The 17862-nt window shown below is 35.9% G+C and overlaps 1 protein-coding gene across 2 annotated transcripts in view; it reads right to left on the reverse strand.

Moving 5' to 3' along the window:
- Nucleotides 1-1035: 1035 nt before the first annotated feature.
- Nucleotides 1036-17862, reverse strand: part of LOC100492437 — a 146279-nt gene continuing 129452 nt past the window's right edge. The window contains exons 8-15 of one of the 2 annotated variants that reach the window (XM_002934976.5): nucleotides 11730-11884; nucleotides 10965-11042; nucleotides 8347-8536; nucleotides 7068-7195; nucleotides 6102-6218; nucleotides 2939-3049; nucleotides 1984-2102; nucleotides 1036-1576 (exon numbers count right to left, since the gene is read on the reverse strand). In XM_002934976.5, the coding sequence (XP_002935022.3) occupies nucleotides 1572-1576; nucleotides 1984-2102; nucleotides 2939-3049; nucleotides 6102-6218; nucleotides 7068-7195; nucleotides 8347-8536; nucleotides 10965-11042; nucleotides 11730-11884 (903 nt within the window). In that variant the 3' untranslated portion in view covers nucleotides 1036-1571. Of the gene's footprint in view, nucleotides 1577-1957; nucleotides 2103-2938; nucleotides 3050-6101; nucleotides 6219-7067; nucleotides 7196-8346; nucleotides 8537-10964; nucleotides 11043-11729; nucleotides 11885-17862 lie in introns of those variants that run through there. The other variant, XM_031890921.1, reaches the window with a different exon arrangement.

Here is a 17862-nt window from a genome sequence, read left to right on the forward strand (position 1 = left end):
CAAGTCAATAGTACATACTCAATTGGCAATGAATTTCTGGTATAAAAAGTAATATAAAATGCTGTATAGGGATTACACAGAACACCATTTTTTAAATTCTTTATGGCAGGATTTTATAGACAAAATCATTACACAGCTTTTATAAATAAGCAGGGTTTTACATGGTGTATCATGGTGTTAAAGTGGCAATGTTTGGTATGGGTCAACAACTTTTTGTTTATAAATGTGTTTATAAATTTTCCCAAAAGTGTACAATAAATAAGAGTTTTCTGTTGTTTTCTTGTTCTTGTCCTCAAAATCTATAGCTGAACTACACCCTCAGTGGTTACAACATCTTAGGGATTCTGTTAAATATGATAGGGTTGGTTCAATTCCTTTTTCTCATTCAATTACGTTCAATATAAAGGTTTTTTGGCCATTAAATAAAGCCCAAAGGTAAATTGTGCCTGTTAAACTTGTATTAATGCAAAAGGCTGTTATACAATACCATGCCTTTAATTGGCCAGAGGTGCAGCTGCATATAAGTTGACTGATGCATATGAATGTAAAACCCTCTACAAGCATAAGCCAACAGTGGAAGAGGATTAGATTAGAGGGAAAAGGAGGAGCAGATTTTTGCCTGCTCCTTTAGCAGCATTGTGCTGCTGTACATGAGAAATCCTCCAACATATTTATGCACTGACACATGTTTATACTTGCCTTAAGGGACTAGCTGTCCTTAATATCTGTAAGCCTCAAAAGGCAAGGTAATGTAATAGAAGGTACAAAATTTGCCCAGAAGTAGCACGTATATCAACCAATCAGATATGTGTTTTCAAACAGTAAATGCAACTTGCTTATTGTTTGCTATGGGTTAGTAAAGTGCCAAACTTTCCACTTTTTATTATATTTGCCCCAGTAAGCATCACACCTATTGGGCATTACATACAAACAATTCAGAACAATAATAACAATAATGTCACTGAACACTGAAAAGGTAAAAAAATTGTAGGTATATTAAAATAAACAAAAACAGAGATTGTCATCAATCAAAAACATATACAGGTATAGGATCTATTATCCAGAATGCTTGGGGCCTGGTGTTTTCAGGGATCTTTCGGTAATTTGGCTCTACATAGCTTATATGCTATTTTATTGGTAAGTACATTGCATCAGATGTTTTTTTGTAGTCCATATGATGCTAGTGTTAAAGAAGTTGCACAGCAGCTTAGATGAATTACCCAATTAGAGGGAATAAGATTTAATGGATAATTGGAACCTATTGTTTTAGTGATGTTACCTGCACATAATTATACCGAGACAATTATACTTTTATATTTTGATTGCCAGTTACTTCTTCTATGTATTATTTTTCATATTGCAGTATTTACAGCACATATCAGTATCTATGTTGCCTACACATGTGGAAATAGTTAAAATCCTCTGTGTATATTAGATGCATACATGGTTTTAAAAAAAGCCACGACAATCTGAATGTTAATAAATGTCCTCCCTAATGTTGCACTGCACCTTTCTTATGGAGTTTGGCATTGCAGTTAACCAAGAATCGTAGTTGTATCCATGTTGCTCCTTTAGTCTGGGATATTTAAAAAGAAATACATAGATAAATAAAACAGTTTTAATAGAAGCTCTACGATCATTTATGGTACATTAACAATTTCAGTTTTAAGGCTGCATTGGCTAACAGAATGCACACTCCCACACAAACTGAGTTGACCTATTCTACCAAGATATATTGAAATTGTTCATTAATTAGGTCTTTACTGGCCCCCCTACACTTAAGGGCAACTGCAGGGTCTGCTTCCTCTGTAGTTATGCCCCTGACTGTTGCAGCTATTTACTGGCCAATTATAACTTCAGGTTTATTTATATACTAGTATGAGTTATAATTATACCCCTAATAGTCATAATCATACTAGTCATATTCTACAATAAAAAATTACAGAAGATCCAATGAGCAGTTTTTATTTCTTTTTTATTCACCTAAAATATTTGCAGCTGGGACAGATAAATCATGAAAAATCTTGAAGCTTTTGCTGAATTTTTTGATGTAATCAAGATCAGGAGAAATACGGCAGCCATATAAATGAAGCATCTTCAACCTAAAGAAAGGTACACAAATAATAGATATTGCATATTAGAACAGCAGTGTGGTAGCAGGTTTTGGGTGTCTTTCTATTAATCTGGCTAACTGACAATAAAAACAATGACTTTTCAAATTCAAAAGATTATTTTAATTTCCGGGGCATATTACTGCCCCTCCATAGCCAAGAGAATGCACAAAGGCAGCAAAAATCTTGTTAAATGCATTGTTTCAGACAGAAGTAAAGGTCTGAGGGACAAAGCTGAAAATGAAATCACTTTTATGCAATGGTTTGTGCACTGAACATTCTCCCACTGCGCAGAGCACATTGGTCCCATGATATAACCAGCACCAGTCCCTCTGTAGTGTTGGAGATTTTTCCAAAAATATATTGCTCTCAGAGCACAGTAAGGGGTATATTTATCATGCTGTGTAAAAAATGGAGTAAAACATTATTGGTGATGTTGCTCATAGCAGCCAATCAGATGCTTTGCTTTAATTTTCTAACTGTTGAAATCTAATTGCTGATTGGTTGCCCTGGGCAACATCACCGTTAATGCTTCACTCCACTTTTTACACAGCATGATAAATATACCCCTAAGTGTGTAACAGAAGAGCAATACAAAGGGGGTTGATTATTGAAGATGGACCAGTGCTGGGCATATCATGAGGGTAGATTAGACATTCCAGCTGTACATGATCTATTCTGACTTTCTGACCCCTCCTGCTTTTATATGAAGTCCTACGTTGGTTACATAAATCTAAAAAGTTGCATTATTCTAAAAAGATTTGAGTTTCTCAATTATATGGATAAATCATACATCTGTCTGTTTTTGCCATCTCCCACTGTATTACCGTTTACAGTTTTTGCAGAGCTTTTCAATAGCATCAGCTGTAACGTCCTTGCAGAAGCTGAGCTTTAGGCATTCCAGACTGGCGTAGCAATAGCTGGCTAGCAAGCACACCCTGCAGTAGAAACATGAGAGAAATGTGTTAGCCCATTCAAGAATCTTTAATGCTGAAAGACAACCCACATTTGATTAATTAAATATGTATGTCTACAAGGCAATACTATAATGTTACAACATTTTAAACTTTACAGTTTATAACACACACTTATGCTAGGTTTATATGATGACTGAGTTTTAAATAACTACCGTAAGGAACCTACCCATTATTATGTCAGCTTTGGCATTTCAAGCTTATCTGTACTATAGTACAGTATAGTGTGATGCATAATGATCTACCTAGCGCCCCACAATAGATAAAAACATTTCACTAGTGTAAAAGTAGAAATTTTTGTTTTATTTATTACTATATTTACCAAATATATAATTGTGTTACATATACTGTATATCTCTCCTACAAAGAACCCAATAACAGAAGACTACCCCACAATTTCTTCTCACACAAAACCCCTTCAACCCCATGTGAATATCAACCCATAGTACTTGCACTAGTAGCTATGTCTGTATTAGTGCTCTGTGGGAAAAGCTTGAAGCTTTTTGAATTAACATTATTAATAGGCCATATTATGATCTTAATAGAAATAGCAGTAAATGCTTCTGATGAAAATGAATTTATAATAAAACAATTATGAATAAATGATTAATTAGGATTGTCATTTTAAAGTTAATTATATGTGTAGGCTGGAGACAGAAGTCTGTGAGTTGGTTTTTCTGTATTGGCAAGGTGGTTATTTGTCATTTCATTTTCAGTTTTACCTTTATGCGGTTCCATGACACTTAATGTACAGCAGTTTTGTTCATTGTTATTTGAATGGAACATAAAAAAAAGAAAGCAAAACATTCTCTGTACTATGATATTACCTAATCTGGAGCATAGCCTAGCATGTGAATGTCATCTATATATCCACAAATGGTAAATGTACCATAGTTATGTGAAGTGCTAAGTATTATATCTATCATAACAAAGTGTAAAATGTGCAGTAATATTAAAATTGTATTTCTCTAGTCATGTTGCATAGTTACTTTAGATTTTCATAAGGGTATGTAAACAAGCACAGTTCCTGCCTCTACTTTTGCATAATCACCTAATTTTTGTAAATGTACATTTTTTGAAAACACCATATAATGTATGAAAGCAGAGAACAATGATATGTCAAGCGTCATCTAGTGTCTCGGTCACACAACTATAAATGTAAGATAGGTGTCAGATAAATTCTGGAGTTACTGAATGGCACTTGGTATTTTTTAATTATACAGCTGAACAGCTCATTAGATCACAACTCAGTAGTAAGAATGTGTGCAAAGATAATACAAAAGTTAACAGAGTTTGGAATTTGTAGACAGAATGACTAAAAAGTGACTTAAATCATTTGTGGTGAGATGGATAGCTGACTTGACTAAAATGGTTGGCAAAACAATGTTCACATGTATCGTTTCCAAAGAATTTTTCTTTGACTTTGTTTGGAGATAATTTCTGGCATTTGTCATGGGGAGACAGAGTTGCCACAAACTGGTTATTGCAACATATTGTGGTCAGTGGAGGCAACTGGGCAGGAGATGTGCCTATGCTACCAAATCGTGAACCTACATGTGCATACAGCTATAGTACATTTATTCTACACAAATGCAGCAAGGAACTGGCCTGAAATGGAAAAATGGGACACAGCATGCTGGTTACCTTTACATGTAATAGAGGAAAATCCTGTTTTCGTATAACAGCTGGTGTTCTTGCCTTAAGTTTATTTCTAAGCCTGGGGCAAAGATCACAGGAGGTACATCTATTAATATGAAGTATTTACAATTTAGCTATGAAGGGGGTGGTTGTTGTTGTTAACTCCCCTGTGATTAAATTATTCTGTGTAGAAGGCAAAGATTTAAGTTTCCATGGCAGAGCTGCTTACACAATCTAGAATTTTAATGTAGTGTTATCCATAAATGAAAATTGAAAATGTTCTGAAAAGCTCTTATGCTCTTTTTCTCATCTCTGTATTTTAATTAGTGCACTCTTAGCCCCTGAAATGATGGAGCGGGGAAGAAAAAAACAACTCCTACATTACAAAGGCTGCCAGTAATGCTGTTATCAAGGAATACAGTGTGACGCATGCTTGCTCTGTCAAGATGCTTTCTTCTTTTCAAAAGGTTTAATCAACTAATTAGCAATAAAACATAATTCTAGGAGATAAATCAGAAAACACACCTGCAACACAGGAAAAGGTTGATACAAATGCAAACCTAAATCCCACTGAACCTTTCTTTTCATTGAACAGTTTAGACAGATACAATGACAATAAAACACTACTAGCTAATAGGGTGCATTTATGAAGTGGCACCACAGTCTGGGTCATGTAAATTTTCCTGCAGTTGTTTCTCTAATAAACTCCATTCATTAAGGTTACTTGCATCTAAAGCCACTTTCTGCATTTCCACATAGGTGGGCTTGGTACCTTTGGCTACTACCCATCTTTTTCTTTGAATAGAGCAAAGTGTGTCTATTGATCCCAGGGATCCCTGTATGTAGCTCCAGGGTTCCCTAAGCAACCCATGTCAATAGATTACGTGCACTCAAAGTAAGAAAATGGCTAGCCCCCAAATTTCAAAATTAAATATAAAAAATTCTGGATTCTGCTGGAGGAGTACAATTAACTGATGCATTTTGTAAAAATATGTTTTCCCAAGACATTCACTACAATGTAGCTCCCATTGAATAACAGGCAAATGTAATAATGTGTAAAGCCTAAACAGCATTGTTCGGTAACTGGGTCGAAACAGTAACACCATTGCCTGAAGGCCACTAGTTTTGATTAGCAGTAACCAATTCTGTAACATGGAGCTGCTTTAACCCTTTTGAAGGGTTTCTCCATTTGCAAAACATGCTACAATATGCATACTAATATCATACATATTAAAATGTGTGTGTCTAATATAGTGTGGCAATTGTAGCCAATTATTGATGTGAACATTTTTACATGCTGTATTTTAAATGTATGATTCCAGCAAAACCAAAAATGCATACATATACATATTTATGCAGTAACAGAAAAAAAGCTCACCCTCTCTTTCCTACCCCTGTAGAACTAAGATCAAGATGGTTAATTTGTTTACAGCTTCTAGCCAATGCTTGGATGCCTATATCTGATACCTTCTTGCAGCCACTTACATCAAGATATCTGCAGAAAGAAAAATAATGAAGATTCCATAGATTACTAACTTAATTTTTTAACCCACCACTTATTGTAGTTGTTAGGCTCTCAAAGCTTTATCAGTTAACAATAAAAACTCTATCAATACATGTTTAAAATTAGTTTGATGTTCAGGACACTCAGGAAATTTGAAATATTAGTAAATTTGAAAAACTGATGTAAAATTTTGTCTCTGTTCATAAGTGTTTTTTTTTCCTCTTAATTCACCTTCTGGTACCATTTATTTGTAAAAACAAACAAACAAAAAAAAAGAGCAAGGGCAAAAGGGGGCCAGAGATTACCCTTTTTGTGGCCTGTAGCCCTGTTGTTTTAGATATGCTGAGAATTATCCAACTCTACCATCACATAGTGTGGGGCTTCACCTTGTGCAGTCATAGCCCAGTTATCACTGAGAGACAGCTTGTCGTGGCCCTGGGAAAAGAGTGGTTTGCAGGCTGCAAAAGTTAACCTATATAGTGCCTTTTAAAATATTTTAGAAAAAATACCACAAAAACACTTTCAACTTACCATAAAAAAAATAAAAAAAATTATATATATATATATATAAAACTACTGGGCTAATAATTGGGATTCCCTGGGAAGAAGAAGGCCCCTAGGTTACTTATGGCAACCCTGCTGGCAAGTGAATTAAGCGCATAATAACTTATATGTAAAAAGCCACCCATGTCAGAAAACTCAGAAACAGAAAAATATTTATTAAAAAAGAACTTTCCATAGTTATGGTTCTTTAAAATGAAGAATTCACAGCAAGATTTGCTTTCCTTAGCCACACTTCCCAAGCATTCATCCCACACCTGTTCTGCATCATACACTTACTTGATAGTTGGAAGGTAAGTGCTAATTTCCACCAAGCTTACATCTGTTACTTGAGAGCATGAACTGAGAGTGAGATTTTCAAGCTTTAAACACTGTTTCACAATATGATGAACTGACCGGTCTCTAACCTAGAACAAATATACCGGGTTATGTTTAATAAAAATATTTTAAAAAAAGAGACATGTTAGAGTCAGAGACATTGAATTTCTTATCAGGCTTAAGAACTTTCTGGGGTTAATGAAAGTGATAGAAGGCATCATACAAGAAATGTATAATACACAGGGACTCATGCATATCATGCTCTCAGACTCTACGGTATATTAAAACATTAAAAAGATGAACTGGTGTATAATGTACAATATATGTATAAGGACTATGGCACAGTGAGAGATTTTGAGCAGATTTTGAGAAGACCTCTGTTCAGGGCCGAAACTGAGGGTAGGCAGAAGAGGCACATGCCTAGTGCGCAGTGGAGTTTGGGGCACTAGGCACTTGCCACTTTTGTAAGTATTCCCATAGTTCCGGCCATTCAGTAACTATGAAGGCAACTGGCTTGGGACAACACTTCATGGTGAGGAGCAGGGATTGTGACATCAGCCTCTGTTTGTTATATATTACTATAAAGCACTATGTAACTTGTGATGATTTTGTCACCAACAGTGATGTGGCAGTGCATGTGTGCAAGTCTGATCAAATTTTTATTTATGTACATGCTAATAAGCCCAGTACAGAATTCATTTTGTTGTTTTCTATGGTGCTAAAATCACTGCTGCATTGGATAATATCAAAGTGTATTTGATTTATTTTTATATTCATGCATTACAGACAAGATTGTACATTTTCCTTTTCATCCTAAATTGACATTTAATTATTTTGGATAACTAGGAGCCTTTCAAAAGGTAAAGTGCCAGTAAATATTTTTTATTCATTAATTTTAAAGATAAAGCTTAAATAAATATAAAGAACTATTATATAAAAGGATTGTTACAAAAAAGAAGGAAAAGAACAAAGCCACTTACAACACAGTTAAGGAGTTCTTGGTATTTTTGATAATACAAGTAAAAGAAAATTGACTAGCTCAAGAAGTCACAAAATATTTGTTTACAACATAACTTAATGAGAACTACATAACTGATGAGAAATATCTATGAATTCAGAAAGGTAAAAAGTGACAAAAAAGTTCAATAGTTGCCTGCTAGGATTGGTCAGAGTGACAGTTATAGAAACAAAGTATAGAGTAGAAAAGTATAGAGAGTAGAAATTAAGGGACAATCCTTACCACATTAAGCCCTGTCACATTGAGTGTAGTCAGTTTGTTGAGGCTTGATGCTATCTTTGCTAAACATACATCAGTAAATTTTGGTAGTCTGCCAATGTTCAAGCACTGCAGATATACACATTCAGTGGCCACAGTGCACAGGCATCTGGCAGTGAGTGCATGGCAACCAAATACTTCTAATTTAACAAGACTGTTGAGAAAGAAAAATGCATTAGTAGTGGAATGTAAATGTCATGTGAAGCAAGACAGTGCTACTTGATATTTTCCTTACCAGAATTTAAATTTGCAATTTTCAAGATAACTAGTAATAGGAAAACCACCTGAGCTCTAAAATACATTTACTTTCCCATTCGAAAAATGATGGATATGCTTTTGTTTATTGCAGATGCCTTATACCAAGCATTTTGTGCAGCAGTCAGTGGAGCTTACAATCTATTTATCCTTTCTTATTCACACAAAGCAGAAGTACGCGCCGAGTACGCGCCGAGTACAAAAGTTTTGGATTCATTCAAGCTTCGTTATCGTGACTTTCCTTGGGCCATGTTGGAGCTGCAGAGTGCCATTGAGTCCTATGGGAGGCTTACAAAATCATGCACTGAAGGATCAAATTCAGAAAGGTTTTCCCGCCATTTACGATCGTTCGGATAAGAAAATTTTGTGACTTTCGAATCGCCAATACGATATTATTGTGACTAATACGATTTTTTCGTAAGCATTTTCATGATATTTGCAATCATCAAAAATTATCGTATCTAATCCGAATTTTACCCATTTCGGGATTCGAAGTCGTACTTTGATTAATCAGCCCCATAAGGTTCATAAAGTAATGCATACAAAGTTGTAAGAATCAGTGTTAACTAAGGAACGTGTAACAAAACAAAATGCTGCTGGTGCACTCATGGGTCAGGCAATTATGACTTATAACACAGCAGTGAGTGATTATCATTAAAGTCAATAGAGAAGCAATTGCAAGTATTTGGCCATCCAGGTGCCAAGCTAAAAATTGTGCCATTGTCAAAACCCTTGTAATCTCCCTGAGTGCAACTTCCCTTAATCTGGAAAATGATGGTTCCTTATTTCTAAGGGAATTTAATAATAATTGCTGCATTGTGATAGTCGGATCTAGTTATCTACTATAAAGTATTGGAACCTCCAGTATTAAATGGCACATCAAGGCAGGACACTCCATGGGTCTTTGTCCTTGCGTTATGAAATTATGAAAATAACATATTACACCAAAACCCCTATTACAAAGGGTATGTCATGGGTAATTCATGGCATACCCACCTAGGGCTAATGAGCAGCATTTGTGGAATCATTCTTTGTATATTTACAACATTGTAAATATGGAAAGAGATTTAGAGAAGGTTTAATATCACTATTAATGATAGTTTATGAATTAACAATGATGAACTTGGAAAGGTTTGGAAATAGTGGAGGGAAAAAGCAAAATGGATATATCCCAGCAGATTATATATAGATATAATGCTACCCTTCCAGGCTAAAGAATTTCGAAGCATATCTGTCTGCAGTCTTCAGTTGAGTCATTTTTCTGAGAAGGACAACCCAAGAGGTACACACTAAGTAATGAATCAGGCCTGCTTTTTAAAAGAAAGTGGAAGCAGTACTTTGCCACAGCACAATTCATCAAGTAATCAGTGTATCCATTAGTGCAACAGACTGGCAGAAAGATCTTGTATAGCAAAAGAACTAAAAATATAAATTCATGTTTTAATCATTAAGCTGTCATAATGCAAGCAACAATAACATAATATATCTTATATAGAAAGATGAATGTTTGTCCATTTGTTTGGTTGTGACATTGTTCTTTATGCATTTGGACATGCTATTATCTAATGCAAAATTAAAAAACATGTGCAATGGCCCTGTATTTCTTATGCCCCTTTATGTCACCCAATCAGATTTCAGCATTCTATAGGGTATTACTAAAACGCATCAAAACAGGCACCACAGGGTTTTTAAAAGGTGTTAAGCTTCAATCTGCCATTCATGTATCCAAAATGATAGGCCTGCCCATGTTATCAATTACATTTTACCATTCCATATTTTTTAAAAACTTACTCACATGCTCAGTGTGCTCAGTGTGGCAGGAAACAGGCTGTTGGGACAGAACCGCATCAACGTGCTCATACGCTTCTAGTCCTGACAGGATTTTTAAACCTGCTTGATCAACATCTGGCCAGTTTTCGGACAGATATGAGTCAGGTGGTCCCTTCTGAGGGCCCCATACATGGGCCGATAATCTGCCGACTCTGACCATCAGCAGCTTTTATCGGCCTGCGTATGGCCACCCAAAGCATGCTTTGCTATTTGTGGTTATTACAGTGTGCTTACAACTGGTAACAAGCCTACAAAACAAATATATCCAAGATCCTTGATGCTGCTATTTGGCTCAACTTTAAACACGGTACTCTCCATAGTTCTACTCAATTAAAATCTTTGAAACAAATATTGCCTATAAAGCTATATACAATTTTCAGATGAGATGATATATTAAGAAATAAATTACAAGTAAAATTGAGTAAAACTATAATAGTTGTTGTGCTTCCTAATAAACACACATGGGAAGGTAAGTGCAAGATATTGACCATTCATACCTTTTTGAATGCTTCTGCACAAGGGCAGTGATAGCATGATCTGTAATCTTACAGCCATTCACAGAAAGATTTTGCACTCTGCAAGTAAAATAAAGAAATTACAATTTCAGGCAAAATGCTAAATTACAATGCATGTGCACATATTTATATTCTTCGTTAACACTTATCTCATGCTGGCCTAATAAAACCTTAATCAGGCTTAAACCCCATTGGTTAGCTTATCTCTATATTACATTAATAAACGGCAGGCAGGTGACTAATAGATTATACCAGGGATCCCCAACCTTTTTTTTTATCTCTGAGCAACACTCAAATATAAAAAGAGTTGGGGAGTAACACAACCATAAGAAAAAGTTCATGGGGTGCAAAAAAGGGGCTGTAATCAGTTATTTGGTAGCGCTCTGTTTGGCAGTACACCTGATTTTTATGCAACCAAAACTTGACTCCAAGCCAGGAATTCAGGCAAAACTTAGATTGTAAGTATTGTATTTTTTATTAAGGCTTGATTAATATTGTTTTAGACAAATTCATGTCATCAAATGACATAAAAAAATAAGCACCTGCTTTGAGGCCACTGGGAGCAACATCCAAAGGGTTGGGGAGCAACATGTTGCTCACGAGCCACTGGTTGGGGACCACTGGTTAATACCAACTCAGATGATCAAAACATGGTCTATGCTGGAATACCTTTTAGAAATATTATGATATTGTTGTCTGGGGTTTTTGTTTTTTTTTTGCGTTGTTCATTGGTTTTTCAGTACTTACTGTGGACTGGAGTCTATAAGAGTAATAACTCCGTTGTCAGTTGCTGCAGTCCAGCTTATATCAACAGAGGTAAGCTTTCTGCAATAACTGCTGGCATGGAATAAGATGGCATCTCCCGCAAACCTCGGGCCACTAACGTTCGTTATCTTCAGTTCCTACAGTTGAGAAAACATTTTCATTTCATTCAGAAGGCTGTTCCCTAAAGAAGCTGATATTATAATATTACTTTTCTATATGGCTTAAACAAAAAGGAAACATAATGTAAATATACAGCATTACACATTAGAATATTCTGCAAGTTGCATTTTATAATTCAGAGACTTTTTTCAAACTACAGTCTGAAAATTTAGACTGGGGAATCCAAGAATTACAATATTTCTAACAGTTATTAACACTTATTTGGCAAAAAAATGTTTACAACATTTAAGTATAATAATACATTTTTTTACTATTTTACCACTCTGTAAATAATACTGATGAATAATTCAGGCGAGCAAAAACTTTCCCTGTTTTTGTCAGTTCTTTGCTATGTAAATATGTTCTAAAATACTGCAAAACTTACATTGTAAGTATTGTATTTTTATTTAGGATTTAATAATTTTTTAGACAAATTCATGTCATCAAATGAATAACTGCAGTCATTGCAGTAAACAAAAAAATAATAAAAATGGGATAAAGTAACTGTTCTATAAATACAGGCTGATAAAGTGAGAGCGGTTTAATAAGCAGGTATTTAAAGCAAAGTTCTAACATTACAACTGACCCAATTGTGACGTCCCTGGTTTCTCAGTGCTAGCCTATATAATCTCACAGTATTGCCTGCCAGGTTTGGTTCCAGGATGTGGTTTTCTTTTGTAAATAAGCACGTGAACTCTCTTCAAACCTCAGTGGCTGTGGCACGGGTGTGGCTGCCATTACTTTGCAGCACCTGAGACTTTTTCTTGCAGGAAACTTTTACAAAGTCATTACCTCTGTTCTGCATTTAACTAAATAGCTGCATACAGGAAGAATGTACTCCGAACAGACACTGGCAAAAGCATTGCACTTGGTATATAGATGTTACCCATAACTTAAACACTTTAAAAAAGTCACTACTTATCACATATCAGCCATATATTTACCACATAGAAGGCTGTCTCAACAAAGTATGGTGCCAAGGCGAATGTGTAAATTGGGGCCCCAAAAAATGCATGCAGCCCTGAAAATTGGCTATGTCAAAATGTTTTTACTATGCCTCATTTGGCACTTCACTTTGCCACTGAACACTATATTAACCCCAGACAAACAAGTAACTTTACTTTACAACATTGGTAATTTTATTTTGCATCAACCCCACATATGTTTATAACTTATCACTTTACAAAATGGCACTGCACTTTACCACTAAACACTAGATTAACCCCAGACAAACCAATAATTAACTTGGATACAACATGGATAATTTCATTTTGTTTTAGGGTGAAGACACACTGGGCTAGTAGTAGCAGCTACTTTTCACAGTTACTAAACTCCAGAAAATACTCTGCCATAGACAATACTAAGAATAGCCTCTTTTAAAACACACGTAGAGACAATTATCAGTAAATAATCAGCATTGTCTTTTTTAGTAGCCACGACAAGTAGCTGCTACTAGTAGCTGTGTGTGTCTTCACCCTTAGCATCAGCCATGCCAGTCAATTCACAATAAAAAATGTGATGAGCATTGCATTAACCCTGACATACTACATGCATTTTGAGCACTACAGTAACCCCAGACAAGTAACAAAATCACTCTGGAAAAAAATGTATGTATTTAGCACTGCATTACATCCAAACACTTTGTGAGGGTATAAAAAAAGGAAATAAAGGAGTGATAAAGAAAAAAATAAATATGGACATAAAGGCTGATGTAAAGCAAATGTTAAAGAATCAATCCAGACATAGGGCCTACTTTATTTTGTTTCTCTAATTATCAACCCTTCTGCTTACTCAGCATACTCAGTCATGCTCATTTTGCTTTTTTTCAACCCTAAGCCAATCTATCCTCCTATTCATCTGAATGTATCAAAATATTCATTACCATGATAAATTATATGATCTTCATGCTAATCTTGTCCCAATGACCTGCCCTTGGCAGTTCTGGGAAACAATGTGATTTGCACAATACCTTTTAGATTCTACCCCATATTTCCGTATCTGAATGGAACCCCTTAGACCTCACCATGAGTAATAGAAAAACTTTTGGGAAGCCAGAGGTATAGAATTCATTGCTTGTCTCACAGGATTGGGGAGACTATCACTATGTACACTATATACAGAGGTGCCCAGGACTAAATCTCTGGCTGCATAAAGTTGTATTACTCCCGCTGAAGTCTATATGGGTTGCAGGAGATCCATGTTGTTGCAGAGATACAGAAATAAAATAGGAAAGAAGGACAGATACTTTGGGGAGGCACAGCCCCGCTGTTGATACCAATGCCTTTGGACAGATATTTCCTGATACTTCTATGATTAAAATAATTATATAGTGTAAGTAAAGTTTATTTTGCTTGACAAACACAATACAAAACAATTTGGAATAATTTCTTAAGGTGACAGGTCCCATTTAAGGTTTCTTACAGGTTCTTGTGGGTTCCCTTGCGGTGGCACTTGTGTTCCACCACAAGTGAATGTATGAGTTGATACAGCCCATTGTTTGCTATGTATTTGTACTCAATGAACTGCTGGAAACCATGCACCAACACATATTAAAGGACATGTAAAACCTACATTTTTCTACAACTTATAGTTTGGCACATCTCCCCTCCATTTGCCAGCACCATCAGATTTTCCAAAAACAAACAGCAGCTTTTCACCCAGTGGCCATTTTAATTCTGACACATCATCAGTTACATTTAAATCTGCAAACAGCATACACACACACAGACCCTTATTCAGCATAAATTTCATCAAGAATGCAGGCTCAAATAGGCAGAATTGTCTTTGATAAAAGTTCTGCTTTGTTTGAGAACTGTAATGGTTAAACTGAGCTCAGGAAAGGAGGTTAGGAGAAACAAACAGGAGCAAACAAATAGAGCTGAGTTTCTAAGGGAACCAGCAATGCCATTTATGGATTGGCTGCTAGAATGGAGGATGTGTTTAGCAATCTGACCTAATAAAAACTGAGCATGCCCAGTAGCCAATTCCTGAGGGCGAGGGCCGAGTAGTTTAGAGGAGTAGAAGGAAACCTCTGGACAGCCAGAGTGGCAGGTATTAAAAGATTTCAAAAAGGCTGTTCACTGATTAAATGTTTGTCTGTGGCGTTTACATGTCATTTAAGCGCAACTTGATGTGTACCCAGGTACAATATACTGTTTTATTATTACAGGTATGGGACCTGTTATTCAGAATGCTTGGGACCTGGAGTTTTCTGGATAAGGGTTCCAAGGGCACCTTAAAGAGGGAAACTATGCTGCATGCAACTAGAGGGAGGTCACTCTCCATTTGGGGGGGAAAATACTTTTTTTGGCAGAAAATGCCCCTAGTAGGCACTATGTGCATGACAAAACATGGCCCTCTAGGAGCATTTGTTGCCAAAAAACAGTATAGTTTCAACCAGAATTAAGGGTGAAATTGATTCGAACCAGAATTCAGGCTCTATCAGTCCATACCTCGGTGGTGGAAACAGTTTTGCTATAACATTGTTTTGCTACCTGTCCATTTGTGAATGAGAGATCCCAGATTTTTACCGACTGGGTCTCAATAACTCAATAACCATCTTAAACTCTACCCTGAAATGCCATCACACCCACCCTTGATGTAGTTACTGACTCTACTATGAAGAGTGCCCTTTAAATGCCACCCTGTTTTTAAACACTTTGTCTGCGGCATATCCAGAAGAGCGATCTTAATTTAACTAGGAAATCTTTTTGTTGTTTCAGGACAATTTTTTTAAAGTCTGCCTGAATTTTTGTGTAATTCCACTTCAGTGACAAGATAAAGGACTAACTTGAAGAAAAAAATGGCATATTTTCCATGATATAGAGAAATATATCAGAAACATAATTTATTATATGCACAGTAGTACAACTGATCAGCAAAACCCCATGTATCCTAGGTGCACTAATACAAATATGTGCATTTTTTTTACACATTCCTTGCACTTTACACTCTGGGTGGTGGCGATAGCTTCATAGTTACCTCAGCAGCATATGTCAATGAGGAAGGTGCAGAGCCAGAAAGGACTGCAGTTCCCTCTGATAAACAGGAACAAGGATGAAATTCATATAAACAATTATAAGGAGGTATTTTCAATAGTTTAGCACTTTTTTAGTTACTTAAAGTAATAAATGACAATATCCTTAAAAGGCCAATAAAATGACCATCTACAGACAGTACAGACACTATATAAAATAAATAATAATAAAAATATTGGGGTGTCTAAGGCAAGAAAAAAAACTTTTCATATTTTTCTGTGCATGATTAGATACAAAAGGGTTGATTCACTAAGGTGCATTAAAACGAGCGCTATTTATAGCATGCATTACATTTTTAGTGCGTCTTATTTTTTGTGTCTTAACGCATGATTCACTAAAAGGATACTTGCGTTAATTTAGATGCGATGCTGTTTGCGTTATTTAAGTCGCGAAGACTATTTTCGTGCAGTATTTCACGCAACGCGTGCTAATTAATGCACGTGCGCTAGTTATCGCGCACACGCCATATTAGCCATACACACCATTACGTTCGTAAAACTACTTTTCTGAAAATGACCATTTCCCTGCAAACCGGAGGCTACATCACTCTAGGGCCAACACATACTCGAATAAATCACACTGCAAAGTCCATTTTGTGTTGCCAAAAGCTCATGAACTGTACTTTTCTATAATTACTGCCTGCCCTAAGTAGGTGTTAATTTTCGCATAGACTAATGCGATATTTAGCGCATCTAAGTGTTTGTGAATCATGCGTTGGTATTATTTCTGCGCGAGAATTAACGCAATGCGGTAAAATTAACACATTCGGTTGTGCGCTATTTAATGGACGTGATATGCGACTTAACGCATGCGATAATACTTTAGCGAATCACGTTTTTTTCATGTCAATTTTAACGCAAAAAAGCATGCGATAGCGCTTATCGAAATTTAATGAATCAACCCTAAAGTATAGAGGATCTCCCCAAACGTCTGTCCCAATTCCTCCATGTGCAGCAATGCACTGGCATTAAGAGGTGGTAAGATATGGCCCCATTCCTTACCCTAACAATCTGTTGAAGGCTTCAGAGATGGGAATTAAACAATAAAAAGTTATTTTAGTACCCTAACCCCCTTACCCATTTGCCCCATTTGATGGCTGGGACCATAAAGGTAGACAGGGGAATTCAAGGGGCATTGCTTAAGTTGTACAGGGCTGTAGTGAAAAGTACAGAGACCTTATGTGTAAGTACAGAGCAATAGAACAATTGGATTTTAGTTATCCTTTTAAAAAAGTAAAACAGGAGCTTTTATAGATCTATTCAATACAATTTAATTAGTCATAAGCAATCAGATCTGAACTGATGGAATGGAAACAAATCAAGCAGGTGCCGTTTTCACAATACTGATATTGCTAAAAGTAGTCACACTATTGTGTTTATATTCTTGTGGTAAATGTAGTTCCCATAGTAACCTGAACATTTTCTCTTCTTTTCCTCCTAATCATGTTTCTTGTGTCCTCTACCTTTCTGTTTTTCTCTTACCTATTTCTGTTATTCTCATATACTACAGGTATAGGACCCATTATCCAGAATGCTCGGGACCAAGGGTATTTTGGATAAGGGATCTTTCCGTAATTTGGATCTCCATACCTTAAGTCTACTAAAAAATCAATAAACCATTAATCTAACCCAATAGGATTGTTCTGCCCCCAATAAGGATTAATTATATCTTAGTTTGGATCAAGTACAAGGTATTGTTGTAGTATTACAAAAAAAAGAAATCAATTTTAAAAATCTGAATTATTTGAATAAAATGGAGTCTATGGGAGACAGGGTTTCCGTAATTCGGAGCTTTTTGGATAATGGGTTTCCAGATAATGTACTATGCATCTTCAACTATGTCCTGTTTTGTGGTGCCTCAGTTGTGGGAAAAAAGCATATAATTAAGCTGTTTTGGTATAAGTGCCTTAGTGTTTTCAA

Source organism: Xenopus tropicalis, chromosome 1 (assembly GCF_000004195.4).
Source record: "Xenopus tropicalis strain Nigerian chromosome 1, UCB_Xtro_10.0, whole genome shotgun sequence".
Classification (NCBI taxonomy): Eukaryota; Metazoa; Chordata; class Amphibia; order Anura; family Pipidae; genus Xenopus; species Xenopus tropicalis.